Here is a 17,872-nt window from a genome sequence, read left to right on the forward strand (position 1 = left end):
ACTATTTTAACTCCTAGGATTTTGTTGTGTTAGAGATAATGCCCCTAGCAAAATGATTGGCAAATATAGTATGCTCAATGTATGCTAGCTGGCATCCCATATAATAAAAGAGTAAAATGCAAATTAATCATAACTCCACTACACTGAGAAGCCATGCCCACCAGCCATGCCTGCCAGGCAATCAGGAGCAAGTATTCAAATTAACCCAACCAAAATGGCTGCAGCCGTGGAGAGAGCAGAAGGGAGGCTTGGGTTTCCCCTGCGATAGATGAAGCCAAGCTTTCCGCACAACCTGGCTTGCCCAGGCCTCCAGTTAAGGCTACAAAGTTTCAATTATAGAAGATACATAATCCCAACTGAAATGGCTGGGGTCAGGGAGCTGGAGAGGGCAGGAGCCTAGGGTTTCTCCCAGCAATGGAGGAAGCCAAGCTTCTGCAGCCCTGGCTGGCCCAGGCCTTCATTCCAGGCTACAAAGTTTTAATTATAGAAGATACATAAATCCCAACAGAAATGGCTGCCACCACAGAGCTAGCAGGAGGCTTGGCTCCACTCCAGGCTACAAACTTTCAATTGTAGAAGATAAATAAATCCCAGATACCAGGACCTCTGCTTGGTTTGCCAGGGGGCGTTGCCAGCCTGCAAACCACCACAGGTCCCTCACCCAGGCCACCCTATGCCCCAAGAGAACCCTGATCTGGAACACCCTTCAGGGTAAACCTGCTGGCCCCCACCCATGCACCAGGCCTTTATCATATCTAATAAAAGAGTAATATGCAGATTGACCATCACTCCAACACACAAGATGGCTGGCCCCATGTGATCAAAGATCCTGCCCCTATTTGGGCACAAGATGGCCAGCAGTGGAGAGCAGTTGGGGGGGGGTACCATGCCTACAAGGGAGGGCAGTTGGGGGTGATCAAGCCTGTAGGAGAGGGCAGTTAAGGGGTGGCCAGGCTGGCAAAGGAAGGAAGTTGGGGGCAAACAGGATGGCAGGGAGCAGTTACACATCATTCAGGCTGGTAGGGGACTGGTTAGGGAGTGATCAGTCTGGCAGGCAGAAGCGATTAGGGGCAATCAGGAAGGTAGGCAGGCAAGTGGTTGGGAGCAAGCAGTCCTGGATTGTGAGAGGGATGTCCAACTGCCTGTTTATGCCTGATCCCTATGGGGTCCCAGATTGGAGAGGGTGTAGGTTGGGCTAAAGGACACACACCCCCTGGCACAAATTTCATGCACCAAGCCTCTAGTTTATTTATTTTTTTTTTTAAAAAAGTTCTATCATTTTGACATATGTAAATATGTACTTTATGTTTATTATTTACCACAAATAAAAGGTCAGGGATTGTTATCTTTTTTTAAATTTTTTTTAACTGTTTCACTTCATTACTGCTGTGTATGTGCTCCATGTGAGTGACATACATGCTTATTTAGGTGTGTTCCAACTTATTGAGAAAATTGCATTACATCTCGCCATAGGAACAGATCTCCAACATAACCTGAAGACCTACTGATACTAGCATCTGAGGGTCTAAAGAGGGGTTGAATTTTGAGAGGAAAGGAAAGAGCATTCCAGCATAGGAATGACACCAGTAACATGGCCTGGTTAAACAGGGGTTGGAGTGAACCCATACAAACCAAGTTAGAGCAGAGACGTCCCCAGAGCCTGGTCTTGTCATGTTCCCTGGAAGCCACTCCTTGTATGCCTCTCCCCCTCACTGTAACTAAAGACTCCTGGGGGAACTGCCAGAGCTGGCATTACAGGAAATTGTTTGTGGCCTGTGAGGTTTCTCCGGTTACTTTCCTCAGTGACAGAGGACAGTGATGATTTCCTGTCTGTTAGCTGCATGCTAGAGATCAGGAAACTTTTGATTCATGACATGATTCATGACAGACAGATTTTATGGAACACCTAAAAGTCATTGTTTTGAAGTTGGCCAAATTTCCAAACAGATACCGCTTCAACTTTGGCAGTGCCTGTTGAGTCCTCTTTCTTTCAAGTGAATGACTTTTATCATTTAGTAACATATTGTTTTTTCTTCTTACTAATGATATATGCTCATTGATGACTATTTGGAAAGTACAGAAATATTTGAAAAGCAAATACAAAATATACATTATCTGAATAAATGTAGTACTCAGCATTAGAGAAAATGACCACATAGGTAAAGGTTAAATTGAATGCTACTCTTTCTATTTTTTCTTCTGTGCCAGCCCCCATTTTCCTACTCCTACATTACCTCTTGATCGCACCCTTATCAAATTTGCCTATCTTATATACCATAAAATGGAGGGCAAACTGCAAAGTGTACAATAGCACTTATCATGTCACATATCAATGTTGTTTTTCAAGTTGTGTGTTATCAGGAAGATGTTTAGAATTTAAAATAGCAATATTTGTCATAGCTCTGCCATCACTACCTTATTACTGAGATATTGTGATAATAAAGTGCTATGAGAATATCTAAAGATATAAAAGACCATCTAAGAAATTCACAGTGCTCCTTGGAATTAGGAAAAGGCTCACAAGAAAGATGCAAGAATGATTGTGAGACTGGCTCATATATGTTCCCTTCTTTTTTATAAAATAAATAGCAAACATTAAACAAAAGGTTAAATGATACTAAATCCATCCCAGCAATCAAGTTCTTATTATAGGTAATAGTTAAAATTTATATTTTGATTTTTTTACAAAGTGGCTAGGTTCAGAATGGCAGTTTCTTCATTTTTGAGTTTTCACATTAAGTGTCTGCTAGACACAAAGAACTTAGAAAACACTAAGGGCTAAGGTCAAGACCCCGGAGTTAGACGTTGGTTCAAATTCCAGGTCTTTTCATGTGGTCATCAAACATTCCTTATGTGCCATCCACTGTTTTAGATATTGGGGATACAATGTTGGACAAAATAGATAAGGTCCCTAACTAACACAGAGCTTACATTCTAGTGGGGCAGACAGAATGCTTAATGTGGAAAAGATAAGTGATATGATTGCAAGAACTGGGTGCTCCCTTAGGCTGAGTGGTCAGGATTGAACTGAGACCAGCATGATGAAAAGAGGCCAGCAATAAAAACATCTAAGGAAGAACATTCCAGGCTGAAGTAATAGCTAGGGCAAAGGCCCTGAGGCAGAAACAGGCTTAGGTTTTTAAAGAGAATGAATACCAGTGAATTGAAGCAGAGTAAGCCAGGGAGAGAATGAGAAGATGAGGTTGGAGATGGTCAGCACATGTCAGGAGCATGCAGGGGGTCTTGTAGAAATTAAGCTAATAATAATAATAATAACAACAACTATTAACACAGAAGAAAGGTAATAATAATAATAACAACAACTATTAACACAGAAGAAAAAATGAAGTTATATAATTTGAAGGATACTGTACAATATCACCTGAAGTATTTGGATCTAACTGGGCATAGGGGTGTTATTGAATTTGAATTGTGTGTTAAAAGTGGAGCCTGAGGAGAACAATTCTGAGACCAGAATACAGAATGCCCATTTTTATCTATCACTGCATTTCTAGCACTGAATTTTTCAAATTCTCTATTACAACCACTGTTTTCTCAATAATTGAAAATACATAAGTCCAGTGAGGCACAAGGCTATGTCAAGGGTCTACTAGTATTTCGAACTGCATGTAAAGAAATTCGCTTGTACTTTGTGACTAGAATTTCTACCAATGAGGAGGTAGCTGAGCCACAAACCAGCTATCAAACTAGTTATTGAGTGAGGAATAAGCCTGACCTAAAAGGGTGTGAACTTAAGATGACTTTATTTCATGTGACTCATGACACCATCAAATAAGTTTAATTGGTTAGGAGAAGTGTGGCCAAGGGTTAAGTTCCTTGGGGTAGCACTGATTCTTGTTTCACATGGTTTACTATCTTTCTCTCTCTCTCTCTCTCTCTCTCTCTCTCTCTCTCTCTCTCTCTCTCTCTCTCTCTCTCTCTCTCTCTCTCTCTCTCTCTCTCCTCTCTCTCTTTCTCTTTTTTTAATAGGGAGAGAAGAAATCCTATGGAAAGCCATGTGGAGGCCAAGACTGCAGATGGGGCTGTAAATGCTTTCCTGAGAAAGGAGTGAGAGTAAGTTGCTTTTTTCATTGTTGAAAAACAAACAGTTACAGAAACTGTTACTTGAAGTGTGTGTTTTCTTTAGAATTAAACTGCTTAGAATTTCCTCTTATGACACTGTGGAACAAGCAAAGCAATGATGACCAGCTGGAAGAAGCTTTGCTAACTAATGATAGGCATAATTAGGTTGGTCGAAGTCTCTGAGGGACCAGGAAGAGGTTTCCTTTATTGACTCAATGCCAAGGTTTCCTCGAGGTTTCATCTGAAATATTTGCAAAAGACAGTTAGGTTGTACAGAACCAGATTATGATATGTTTTTAGATATGTAAAATTGTTATAGCTCATTTATATTAATGTGGTTCTTTCCTATCACTCTGGGGACTAAGTGGTCGAATTGTTATCTACAGAGTGGGAATATGACTCATCCAATATCAAGAATGCATGGTAGCCATAAAGTCTAAAAATATGAGTGAGTATAGAAAAAGAGTGATTTATAGATAATATATTAAAACAGAATATGTTTAAAATATTATGTAATATATTCAATGTAGTGTCCCCTATTAGCTATGCACAGTTCAAGTTGATGTGCAAATGTAATAAACACAGTGCATTGATGCAGCATTTCCATCAATACTTGTATATACAGGTGCGATTATTTGTATTTCTGATTTTTACGGAATAAATCTGTATCCCTAGTGTAACTTGGGAAACTATTCAAGGGGAGGTTCAATCTGTAAAAAAAATATAAGTGTTTCCAGAATTTATGGCCACACTATAAAATTCAGATCTTTCAACTTTCAGCCTTGTATTTAAACTTTCATACCACTCAGACAAGCGTAAGAGCTTACTCAGTCAAAGGGAGGTAACACAAACAGGTCAACAAAACCCTCAAAAATATCCAAATGGGGAACAGAGTGACTATTCCACCTCTTGTTAATCATCTTCCATTTTCAGTAAAGTGAAATGTCAAACTGTGCCAGAATTAAAAGAAGAAAATAAAAAGCCATCTTGTCATAAAAAATAACCAGACCAATTTAACATTAAAGGCATAGACCTAGAGAATCATAAAATATCAGAAAAGGAAGGTAACTTAGTCAGCTTTCTCAACTTATCCACTGATTGTACAGAGACTCTGAAAAGGAAAATTACTTTCTGGAGTCATACAGAAAATTGATTACAAATTTGGACTATTTGTAATCCTGGGTCCTTTGATTTCTCCCCTATTTACTTTACCCACTACTGCCTCCCAGGTAAGTTATGTTCACTGTAGCCACCAAGACCCATGCCCTTGTCTCTGATCTACAACCAGGAAATACTTTAGGAAAAACAATTCTAGAGGCTGAGTGTTGACCCATGAACCAAGAAGTCCCCAGTTCAATTCCAAGTTATGGCCCATGCCTAGATTTCAGGCTTGCCGGGTCAAACCCCAGTAGGGTGCATGCAGGAGGCAACCAATAGATGCTTATTTCTCAGAGATGTTGCTATCTCTCTTCCCTCTTCCTTTCTTTCTGAAATCAATAAAAACATTAAGGGGAGGGGAGAAAACATATTTCTGTAATTTAAAAAAGAAGAAATGATTCTGCAATAAATATATGAATACATTCTTTTATTTTTTGTTAAATGTATCGATATTGAAGTGACATTGGTTAATATATAGGTTTCAAGTGTTCATTTCTATGACACATGATCTGTATAGAGAAGGGCAAAAGTAGGTTTACTGTTATGATTACATGAAACAGTTTATTCTTGTACTAGAGGCCCAGTGCACGAATCCGTGCGGGGGGGGGGGGGGGGGGAGGGGCCTTTTGGTGACTTGCAGGGATCAAATATCAAGAATGCATGTATGTTTATTCCTGGTATCATTGCCAAATTCATTTATTAATTCCAACGCCGCCTGCAGCTCCTACCTGCTGCTCCCACTCATTCTGGCCCCACTGTGCCTGCCGCAGGCTCATGCCCAATCAGTCTCAATTGGGAGAGGCTCATGTTGCCATAGCAGCAAGCTAACCTAACAGTTGGAGCATCTGTCCCCTGGTGGTCAATACACATCATAGCTACTGGTGGACCAGTTGACTGCCCCCTGATGGTCATTGCACGTCATAGTGATTGGTCAACCAGTTGACTGCCCCCTTGTAGTCAGTGCATGTCATAGCAAGTGGTTGAGCAGCCTTAGCATATCATTAGCATATTATGCTTTGATTGGTTTTTCGGTTGTTCTGACTTTTGGTCTATTTGCATATTACCCTTTTATTATATATGATTACATATTTGTATTACAACTGTAAATTTTTGCCAACCCTTACATATTACATTGTGTCTCCACCACCCAAAGACAAATCATCCTCAACAGCAAGCAATGAAGACAGTACATAAGTCTCCCTTGATGCTCTCTCAGTCCCACTATTGTCTTTCCCATCTCTCTGAGCATAATCAGAGACATGTACAAATATGTATTAAAAAGTATCATTTTCTGTTTTTTCCCCTCAAAATATAATCATATGTATATCTTCTTTTTAAAAAATATATTTTATTGATTTTCCACAGAGAGGAAGGGAGAGGGATAGAGAGATAGAAACATCGATGAGAAAGAAACATCAACCAGCTGCCTCCTGCACACCCCCTACCGGGAATGTGCCCACAACCAATGTACATGCCCTTGACCGGAATCGAACCTGGGACCTTTCAGTCCACAGACTGACGCTCTATCCACTGAGCCAAACCGGTTTCGGTCATATATATATATATCTTCTGTGCCTTATTATTGTTGATTTCCACTTAATATGTCCTTAAAAATTTTTCTCTACCCCATAGTTTAGTCCAGCCATTCCCCTTTTAACAAACACTAAGGTTGTTATAAAGTTTTTGCTATTTTAAAAAATGGTAGTGAAGCATTGGAAGTCCTTGAACAGGCAACCTTGTATGTATCTCAAGCATAGATACTAAGGATCAGAATCACCATATATAAGTGCAATAGGCATTTTTAATTTTTAAAGCTAATGCTCAATTACCCCACAAAGTAGCTATTATAATTTACACTGGAATCAGCATAGTAGAAGAATGCCTATGTTTCTATACCCTTTCCAGCATTTGATATTTTTACTAATGTGGCCTAAAATTATCTCAATTTGCACACTAAGTGTGAAGTTAAGCATCTTTTTACATATCCATTGCATTTTTGTATTTCTTTTTTTTAAATTTTATTTTATTGTTTAAAGTATTACATACAGTAGTATATATATCTCCTTTTTTCTCCCAATGACTTTCCCCCAGCCTCCCCTACCCACTGTCACATTCCCTCATCCCACTCTCCCAAGTGTATTGTGTCCATTGGTTGTACTTATATGCATGCATACAAGTCCTTCGGTTGATCTCTTTCACCCCAACCAAACACTCCCCAGCCTTCCCACTGTAATTTGACACTATGTTCAATGCTTTACTGCCTCTGTCTCTATCTTTTTTGTTAATCAGTTTATAATGTTCTTTATTTTCCATAAATGAGTGAGATCATGTGGAATTTTTATTTCATTGCCTGGCTTATTTCACTTGACATAATGCTCTCCAATCCCATCCATGCTGCTGCAAATCCTTTATATAGTGGCATAGTATTCCATTGTGTATATGTACCATAGTTTTCTAATCCACTCACATGCTGACAGGCACCTAGGCTATTTCCAAATCTTAGCTATGGCGAATTGTGCTGCTATGAAAATAGGGGTGCATATATCTTTATTATTGGAATTTCTAGTTTCTAGAAATATATTATTGGAGGTGGGATTACTGGGTCAAATGGGAGTTCCATTTTTATTATTTTGAGAAAACCCATACTGCTCTCCACAATTGCTACTCTAGTCTGCATTCCCACCAGCAGTTCACGAGGGTTCCTTTTTTCCCCATCCTCATCAGCATTTGACATTGGTTGATTTGTTGATGATAGCCATTCTGAAAGGGGTGGGATGGTACCGCATTGGCATTTTGATTTGCATTTCTCAGATAATTAGTGACATTGACCATGTTTTTATGTCTCTTGGCCGACCTTCTGTCTTCTTTCGAAAAGTTTTTATTTAAGTCCATAACCCATTTCTTTGTTGGATCATTTGTCTTCCTTTTATTAAGTTGTATTACTTCAATGTAAATGTAGGAGATTAAACCTTTATCAGTGATAACATTTGCAAATATGTTCTCCCATACAGTGGGCTTTCTTGTTGTTTTGTTGATGGTTTCTTTTTCTGTGCAAAAGCTTTTTATTTTGATGTAGTACCATTTGTTTATTTTCTCTTTAGTTTCCATTGCCCTAGGAGCAGTATCAGTGAAGAAATTGCTTTGGCTTATATCTGAGATTTCTCTGCCTTTGGATTTCTTTAGTATTTTTATGGTTTCCCGTCTTACGGTTAAGTCATTGACCCATTTTGAGTTTGTTTTTGTTTATGATGTAAGTTGGTGATCTAGTTTCATTTTTTTGCATGTATCTGTCCCATTTTCCCAACACCATTCATTAAAGAGACGGTCTTGTCTCAATTGTAATGTTCATGCCTCCTTTTTCAAATATCAATTGTGCATAGTGGTTTGGGTAAATATCTTAATTCTATATTCTATTCCTTTGGTCTATATGTCTGTTCTTGTGTCAGTACCAGGCTGCTTTGAGAACAGTGGCTTTGTAATACAGCTTGAAATCTGGTACTGAGATCCCACCTACTTTGTTCTTCTTTCTCAGGATTGCTGTGGCTATTCTGGGTCTTTTTTTTGTTCCAGATGAATTTTTGGAGAGTTTTTTATAGGTCTGTGAAATATGCCACTGGTATTTTTAATGGGGAGTGCATTGAATCTATAGATTGCTTTGGGTAGTATGGACATTTTAATGATGTTGATTCTACCAATCCATGAACATGTTATGTTCTTCCATCTGTTTATGTTTTCCTCTATCTTTTTTTTTCACTGTGCTTTAGATTTCCACATAAATGTCCTTTACCTCCTTAGTTAAGTTTATTCCTGGTATCTTAATTTTTTTGGTGTGATGGTAAATAGGTTGCTTTTTATTCTTTCTTTCTGTAAGTTCACTATTGGTGTATAGAAAGGCCATAGATTTCTTGGCATTAATTTTGTATCCTGCCATATTGCCAAATTCATTTATTAAGTCTAAAAGTTTTTGATGGAATCTTTAGGGTTTTTTATGTACAATATCATGCCATCTGCAAATATGGACAGTTTTACATCTTTTCCAATTTGGATGCCTTTTATTTCTTCTTCTTGTCTGATCACAATGTCTAGTACTTCCAGTACTGTATTGAACAGGAGTGGTGAGAGCGGGCATCCCTGTCTTGTTCCTGTTCTTAGGAAAAATTGTTTTAATTTTTGCCCATTGGGTATCATGTTGGCTGTGGGTTTGTCATACATGGTTTTTACGATGTTGAAATATGGTCCTTCTATTCCCACCATGCTGAGAGTTTTTATAAAAATGGGTGTTGGGTTTTGTTAAATACTTTTTCTGCATCAATTGATATGTCTATGTGGTTTTTATCTCTCAATTTGTTTGTGGGTTGTATCATGTTTGTTGATTTGTGGATATTGTACCATCCCTGCATCCCTGGGATAAATTCTACTTCGTCATGGTGTATGATCTTTCTGATGTACTTCTGAATCTGATTTGCTAGAATTTTGTTGCGTATTTTGGCATCTGTGTTCATGAGGGATATTGGCCTGAAATTCTCTTTCATTGTGTTGTCTTTATCTGGTTTTGGTATTAGGGTGATGCTTGCTTCATAGAATGAGCTTGGAAGTGTTCTTTCCTCTTTAGTTTTTTGGAATAATCTGAGGAGGATAAGTTTTAATTTTTCTTTGTGTGTTTGGTAAAACTCTTCTGTGAAGCAATCTGGCCCTGATATTTTGTTTGCTGGCAGCTTTTTGATGACTGCTTCAATTTCTTCCATAGTTATTGGCCTATTGAGATTTTTACATTCTTCCTGATTGAGTTTTAGAAGGCTGTATTTTTCTAGGAATATGTCCACTTTGTTGGAATAGAGTTGTTCATAGTATTTTTTTAAACAATCCTTTGTCTCTCTATGTGATTTGGTGCTATTTCTCCTCTTTTATTTCTGATTTTGTTTATTTGGGTCCTCTCTTTTTGCTTCTTGGTGAGTCTGGCTAGAGGTTCATCAATCTTCTTCATCCTTTCAAAAAACCAGCTCTTGGTTGATCTTTTGAAATGTTTTTTTTTTTTCTTTCTTTCTTCTCTACGTCTTTTTCTCCACTCTGATCTAATTTCCTTCCTTCTGCTTATACTGGGATTTTCTTGATGCTATCTAACGCTTTGAGTTGTAGGGTTAGGTAATTTATTACCATTCTTTCTTGTTTTTTTGTGTGTTTCTTTTGGTTTTTTGTTTGTTTGTTTGTTTGTTTGCAAACTTCCCTCTCAAGACCGCTTTTGCTGTGTCCCATAGATTTTGGATTGTTATGTTTTCATTGTCATTTGTTGACATGATGAGTTTTATTTCTTCTTTGATCTCTCTGGTAACCCAGTCATTGTTTAATAGCATGATATTTAGTCTCCATGTCTTTGATTTCTTTGAATTATTTTTATTGCAGTTTATTTCAAATTTTATGGCATTGTGATCTGAGAAGATGTTTGATATTATTTCTATCTTCTTGAATTGGAAGAGACTGTCTGTGACCCAATATCTGGTCTATGCTTGAAAATGACCCATGTGCACTTGAGAAAAATGTATATTCTGTTGTTTTGGGATGAAATGTTCTGACGATGTCAATTAATTCCATCTAGTCTAATGAGTTATTTAGGACTGATACTTGTTTGCTGAGTTTTTGTTTAGATGATTTGTCCAATGGTGATAGTGGGGTATTAAAGTCCCCTACTATGATTGTATTGCTGTCAGTCTCTCCAGGAATTTTTTTTTTAATGTATTTGGGTGCTCATGTATTGGGTGAATATATGTTTAACATAGTTATTTCTTCTTGTTGGATTGTTCCCGTTAGTATTATGAAGTAGCCATCCTCGTCTTTTGTTATGTCCTTCACTTTGAGATCTAATTTGTCAGATATAAGTATTGCTACACCAGTTTGTTGTTTTTTGTTTTTGTTTTTGTTTTTTTCATTTCCATTTGACTGAAAAACCTTTTTTCTATCTCTTCACCCTCAGTCTGTGTGTGTCTTTTTTTTTTTTTCTGAGGTGGGTTTCCTGTAAACAGCAGATATATGGGTCATGTTTTCTTATCCATTCAGCTACTCTATGTCTTTTGAATGGGGCATTTAAACCATTTACATTTAACGTTATTATTGATAGGTACTTGTTTGTCTCCATTTGTATTCTTTAACCCTGTGTTCCTTATGAAGTGGCCATCCTTGTCTCTTGTTATGTCATTCACTTTGAGATCTAATTTGTTAGATATAAGTATTGCAACACCAGCTTGTTGTGTGTTTTTTGTTGTTATTGTTTGTTTGTTTTTGTCATTTCCATTCGCCTGAAAAACCTTTTTCTATCTCTTCAGCCTCATTCTGTGTGTGTCTTTTTTTTTTTATGAAGTGGGTTTCCTGTAAACAGCAGATATATGGGTTGTGTTTTCTTATCTGATCCTTCTTAGCTTCCTATTTCATTCATTCATTCATTCGTTTGTTTGTTTATTTATTTATTTATTTTACAGCAGACCTTTAGCATTTCTTGCATTTATGGTTTGGTGGTAATAAGCTCCCTTAGTCCTTTTTTGTGTGTGAACTCCTGATTCCACCTTCAATTTTGAATGATAGCCTTGCTGGTATAGTATTATTGGATTTAGTCCCTTGCTTTGCATCACTTTGTATATTTCATTCCATTCCTTTTGGCCTGTTGTGTTTATGTTGAAAAATCAGTTGATATTCTAATAGGAGATCCCTTTTAGGTAACTTTCTGTCTCTCTCTGGCAGCCTTTAAGATTCTTACTTTGTCATTGGTGTTTGCCAATTTAATTATGATATATCTTGATGTCGGTCTTTTGGGGTTCAACTTGTTTTGGACTCTGTGTACTTCTTGAACTTTCGTAGTTTTTTTCTTGCCAATATCAGGGGTGTTTTCTGTCTTTATTTCTTCAAACAAGTTTTCTATCCCTTACTTCTCTTCCTGGTACCCCTATTATGTGAATGTTGTTTCATTTTGTGTTGTCCCAAAGCTCCCTTATACTCTCCTCTTGCTTTATAAGTCTTCTTTACAGTTGTTGCTGTGTTTGTTTTTTCCTACATCATCTTCTAATTCTCTGATGCAGACCTCAGCCTCTTCTAGTCAACTGTTTAAACCTTCCATTATGTAATTTATTGCAGCTATGTCGTTCTTCATCTCCTCTGGGTTTCTTTTCATGTTGGTGACATTCTCATTCAGCTCCTCATAGTTCTCATTGAGTTGTATTTGTCATTGTGTTGTATTTGTCATCCAGCCAATTAAACATCCTTATAACCATTACTCTGAATTCTTTCTCTGATATGCTGCTAGCCTCAATTTCATTTAACTCCCTTTCTAGTTATTCCTCTTTTTCTTTCCTTTGGGGATTGCTTTCTTGTCTTTCCATGTTTTACTGTAACATTTTAATTGCAGGTCCGATTGGTTTGATACAGTTTTTGGGGGGATGGTGCTACTGGTGTGATCTCTCAGGTCTCCTGGGCTTGGTAATCTAGTGTATCTCCCAATTTGGGCTATTTTAGTTCTCTTCAATAGGCCTGTGAGCTGGAAACTTACAACTGCGGTGTGTAGAAGCCAGCAGCCATGGAGAGAGTGTCCCGATTTTTGCTGTCTTGTGCCCTTAATTGAAATTGCACATGCCCAGTGGAGACTCATAGTGCGACACCCAGGAACCTTCTATAAGCATGATGTGTCTCAGGAAGCCTGTGCTCTGGAAATATGTGACTATGGTATCCAGAGTTCTGTAGTTGAGGGGTGGGCAAACTCAGCTTTTGCTGCTGCACCTGTTGTGGATATGCACACACTCCCAGTGCAGACTCATAGGGGCACCCGTGGTGCATTTGCCAGTGAGTTGCGCTGAAGTCCTCTAAAGGGCCCTGGCACTGAAGCCACATAATTGAGGTGTTTGTGGGCAGGTATCCAGGATGAATGAATTCAGAATTTCTACTGCCAGGGGGAGTGTGTCCCTCTTTGTCCAAGATCACACCCATCAAGGACTCATAGCAGCTCCAACAAGCACTCTTTGGATAGACGAGCTCAAGGTGCTTGCCCATTGGAAATGCACATGGACTGTGGTGGTGTTTTTGTCTGTGTAGAGCTCTAACGCACTTTGAGGGGCCATGGCACTGAAGTTACCCTGCTGGAGTGTCTGTGTGAAGGTTTCTAGGATGAGTGAATTCAGAATTTCTACTGCTTAGGAGAGTGCATCTCTGTTTGTCCAAGGTCACTCCCAGGAAGGACTCACAACAGCTCACACAGGTACCCTGTGGATAGATGGGCTCAGGGTGCCTGCCAATTGGAAATGTGCATGGATTGTGGCTTGAAGTGTGTTTGCCAATGCTTTTGCCAGTGCATAGCTCTGAAGCACTTTGAGGGGCCCTGGCGCTTAAGTTACACAGCTGGGGTGTCTGTGGGTAGTTATTCAGGCAGAGGAAATTCAGAATTTCTACTGTGGGGCAGTGCACCCTTGTCTGTACAGAATCACACCCAGCAAGGGCACCTCGTGGCTCCCAGGTGCTACCTAAGGAGTAGTGTGCCTTGGATGCCTGCGTGGCTGGAGAAGCATGAATGTGGTGTCCGGAGTTATGCCAGTGGGGAGGGCCAAGATGCACTTAATGCTGCAAGAATGGTGCACTTTTGGAGGTGTAGGTCCCAGGGTCCACGGGTCTGCTGCAGAGATAGCAGGATTTTGGCTGGAGTGGTTGCTGGATTGCGGACAGTGTCAAAGTCCTAACTGGGTGATAGTGCTGATGAGTTCCTACAAAAGACTGCTGTCCCCTTCAAGATGGCGTGGGCTCCGTGTCTGAGTCGTGAAGTCCAGGGAGTGCCCACAGCCATAGTAGTCTTGCCTTGTCCAAGAGAGCCTGGTCTGCCAACCTCTGCTGCTCCTGCGAGATTTAACTGTCCCTTACTCACTCACACACACAACACACACATCCGCACAATCTCCTTTCATACCCTCACTCACTTCCTCTCCCTTACCTCCTTCCTGCCAGCTGTCATCTTTTCTTCCTCATTTTTGTGTGTCTTCTGTGAATTTCCTGAACATATCCTCTGTCCACTTTACTAAGGGGTAATTCCTATTGACTTACTTTACATCTGCAAAGATATGGTAAATAAAAATGGCCCAAGTGGAAACACATGAGATTTGAAGTTTGACACAAAAAGGCGTTTCCTGATTGATTGTTGGGGCAGGAAGTAGTTCGTCAGATCCCACCGGCAGGAAAATGAGAAGCAACTCTGGACTGTTAGTTGAGTTCAGAAGCCTTTAAATTTTTTTTTAATATATTGCTAAATGGAGGTTATTCCTACACCAGGTGCCTATAACCACCTCATGGTTTAACCCCTGGCTGAGAATTGGCCTTTGAAGATGGAAGTCAATGGATTTTGGAGATGGTGCTCCTCCTCGAGAAGCCCCGATTTGAGTTCCAAACATCTGTATTCCAAATCTTGTTTCTCCTTTGAAAACATGAGTGGTTGATGGAGCATGGCATAAAGAAAAGAAAATATCACCACACATTGTTTTTCAATATTTAAAAGACTCAGAGTCCACACAGTCGAACATGTTTTCCAAAACTTATTTGTGAAGTCTGAAGTTTCTAGGCCCAGGTTATTGAACCAGACCAAACTATTTCATGAGTCAAGAGCAGGGATGTCCTATTTCCTAAGTATATCAGGAAGCCAGTGTTCATGGGTCAGATCCCGTGAACACAGATGCTTGAAGCCACCCACAATACTATGTCCCTTTTTGTTATCCTCCCTACATTCTTACATTTCCAGGGCCAAGCAGGATTGTTTAAACTGGCCCAAGAACTGTTGACCCTGCAGGGAAGCCCCTAAGAACCTCTTTTGTGCAGATGTAAGAAATATTTGAGACTGTTTTCCTTAGCTGAGAAGAGGGCCCCATTTGGATTTCAAGCTGTTCCTCTTGATCTCTGCAAGCTGGGAGGGGAACTGAGTGTTGGGTCATCCCTGATATATACTATAGCCTTTGGCAGGCCTGCTTCCTTACTTAGAGAAACATCAAGCACATAGCTTGCTGGGCAGTATGTACTTTTCTTTTGCCAAAGTCCTTTTGAAATGACTATAACATTTACACAACACCTAGCACTCCTGAACACCTGCAGCCCAACTTTTTTTGGCTTAAGCTATCTTGAAGTGGTTTCTCAAAGGTATGCTTTACCTGTAAAAGCACTTTCCTAGTGTTGTACTTTCTAAAGTATCTTTTTATACCAAATTCTGTATTATTATCTATATACTACAAATAATCTGGTAAGTGATTTGCCAAGATCACTAGCCTCTTAATGACTCAAACTTATTAATGTACATTAGGAAAATGTCAACATTAAAAAATGGCATACCTGGTAATGTTAAATAAAGGGTTTCCCCCTGCATATTTAAATTTGATTTAATATTTGACTTCAGTTTTCTTTTTGGAGTAGGTATTATCTGGAACAATTCTTTTGAATTGCTTTTTCCATGGTATTTTTTTTCTGCCATTGGATTGAACAAACCATTTTAAGTTAACATTTTTATCCCTTCCCCATTTCCCCTACTGGATTGGAAATCATTATGTTCCATCAGTGCATGTTTGTCTGAGTTGGGAGCAGGTAGGACAGTTTGTTTTGTTCTGAGCCTATTATTCCTTAATACTATTTTATTTTTTAAATGTTTTTATTAAGGTATTGTATGTGCACATATCTTACCATTGCCGCCCCTTACCCTACTCCTACATGCCCTCACCCCCAGAGTTTTGCATCCATTGGTTATGCTTATATGCATGCACACAAGTCATTCAGTTGATCTCTTATCTCTCCCACCTATCCCTAACCTTCCCGCTGTAATTTGATATTCTGTTTGATGCTTTACTGTCTCTGTATCTATCTTTTTGTTAAACAGTTTATAATTTTCTTTATTATCCATGAATGAGTGAGATCAGTGGTATTTTTCTTTCTTTTTTCCCCCCATTTTTTTATTAAGGTATTATATGTGTACCTATATTACCAACCCCCCCACTCCCATACATGCCCTCCCTCCCCAGACTTTTACATCCATTGGTTATGCTTATATGCATGCATACAAGTCCTTCAGTTGATCTCTTATCTCCCCCATATCTCTCTACTCTCCCCACTGTAATTTGAAAGTCTGACTGTTGCGTTACTGTCTCTGTATCTATCTTTTAGTTCATCAGTTTATAATGTTCCTTATTATTCATAAATAAGTGAGATCATGTGGTGTTTTTCTTTCATTGACTGGCTTATTTCACTCAGCATAATGTTCTCCAATTCCATCTAGGTTGCTGCAAATGATAAGAATCCCTTTTTATGGAGCATAGTATTCCATTGTGTAGATGTACCATAGTTTTTTTTTTATCCAATCCTCTGCTGATAGGCATATAGGCTGTTTCCAAATCCTAGCTATTGTAAATTGTGCTGCTATGAACATAAGGGTGCATATATCCTTTTTGATTGGTGTTTCTAGTTTTTTAGGATATATTCTTAGGAGTGGGATTACTGGGTCAAATGGGAGTTCCATTTTCATTTTTTTGAGGAAACTCCACACTGTTCTCAACAGTGGTTGCACCAGTCTGCATTCCCACCAGCAGTGCACGAGGGTTCCTTTTTCTCCACATCCTTGCCAGCACTTGTCTTTGCAGATTTGTTGATGATAGCCAATCTGACAGGTGTGAGATGGTACTACATTGTCATTTTGATTTGCATCTCTTGAATAATTAGTGACTTTGAGCATGTTTTCATGTGCCTATTGGCCTTCCTTTTGTCTTCTTTTGAAAAGATTCTATTTAGGTCCATTGACCATTTTTTTTTAATTGGATCATTTATCTTCCTTTTATTAAGCTGTCTTAGATGTTGGAGATTAAAACTTTATCAGTGATAACATTTGCAAATATGTTCTTCCATACAGGGAGCTTTCTTGTTGTTTTGGTTTCTTTTGCTAAAAAAAAAAAAAAAAAAGCTTTTTATTTTGATGCAGTCCCATTTGTTTATTTTCTTTTTAGCTTCCATTGCCCTAGGGGCAGTATCAGTGAAGAAGTTCTTTTGGCATTTGTCTGAGATTTTGCTGCCTGTGGATGCCTCTAGTATTTTTATGGTTTCCTGTGTTATGTCTAAGTCCTGTATCCATTTTCAGTTTATTTTTGTGTATGGTGTAAGTTGGTGATCTAGTTTCATTCTTTAGCATGTATCTGTCCAATTTTCCCAACACCATTTATTGAAGGGACTGTCTTGACTCCATTGTATGTTCGTGCCTCCTTTGTCAAATATTAATTGAGCATAGTGATTTCAGTTGATATCAGGATCCTCTATTTTATTCCATTGATCTATATATCTGTTCTTGTGTCAGTACCAGGCTTTTTTTTTTTTTTTTTTTTTTTTTTTTTTTTTTTTTAGAACAGTGGCTTTGTAATACAGCTTGAAATCTGATACTGAGATCCCACCTACTTTGTTCTTCTTTCTCAGGATTACTGTGGCTATTCTGGGTCTTTTTTTTCTTCCAGATGAATTTTTGGAGAGTTTTTTATAGGTCTGTGAAATATGCCACTGGTATTTTAATGGGGAGTGCATTGAATCTATAGATTGCTTTGGTTACCATGGACATTTTAATGATGTTGATTCTACCAATCCATGAACATGCTATGTT

The 17,872-nt window shown here is 38.7% G+C and overlaps 1 protein-coding gene across 1 annotated transcript in view; it reads left to right on the forward strand.

Annotated features, from left to right (window-relative positions):
- The window catches only part of COL4A6 (collagen type IV alpha 6 chain), a 451,051-nt gene that overhangs the window by 179,782 nt on the left and 253,397 nt on the right, over window positions 1–17,872 (forward strand). Inside the window, exon 3 of the mRNA XM_084870435.1 lies at window positions 3,991–4,074. Coding sequence (XP_084726561.1) covers window positions 3,991–4,074 — 84 coding nt within the window. The remainder of the gene's footprint in view (window positions 1–3,990; window positions 4,075–17,872) is intronic.

This window comes from Pipistrellus hanaki, assembly GCF_964339955.1.
Source record: "Pipistrellus hanaki genome assembly, chromosome: X".
NCBI classification, from domain to species: domain Eukaryota; kingdom Metazoa; phylum Chordata; class Mammalia; order Chiroptera; family Vespertilionidae; genus Pipistrellus; species Pipistrellus hanaki.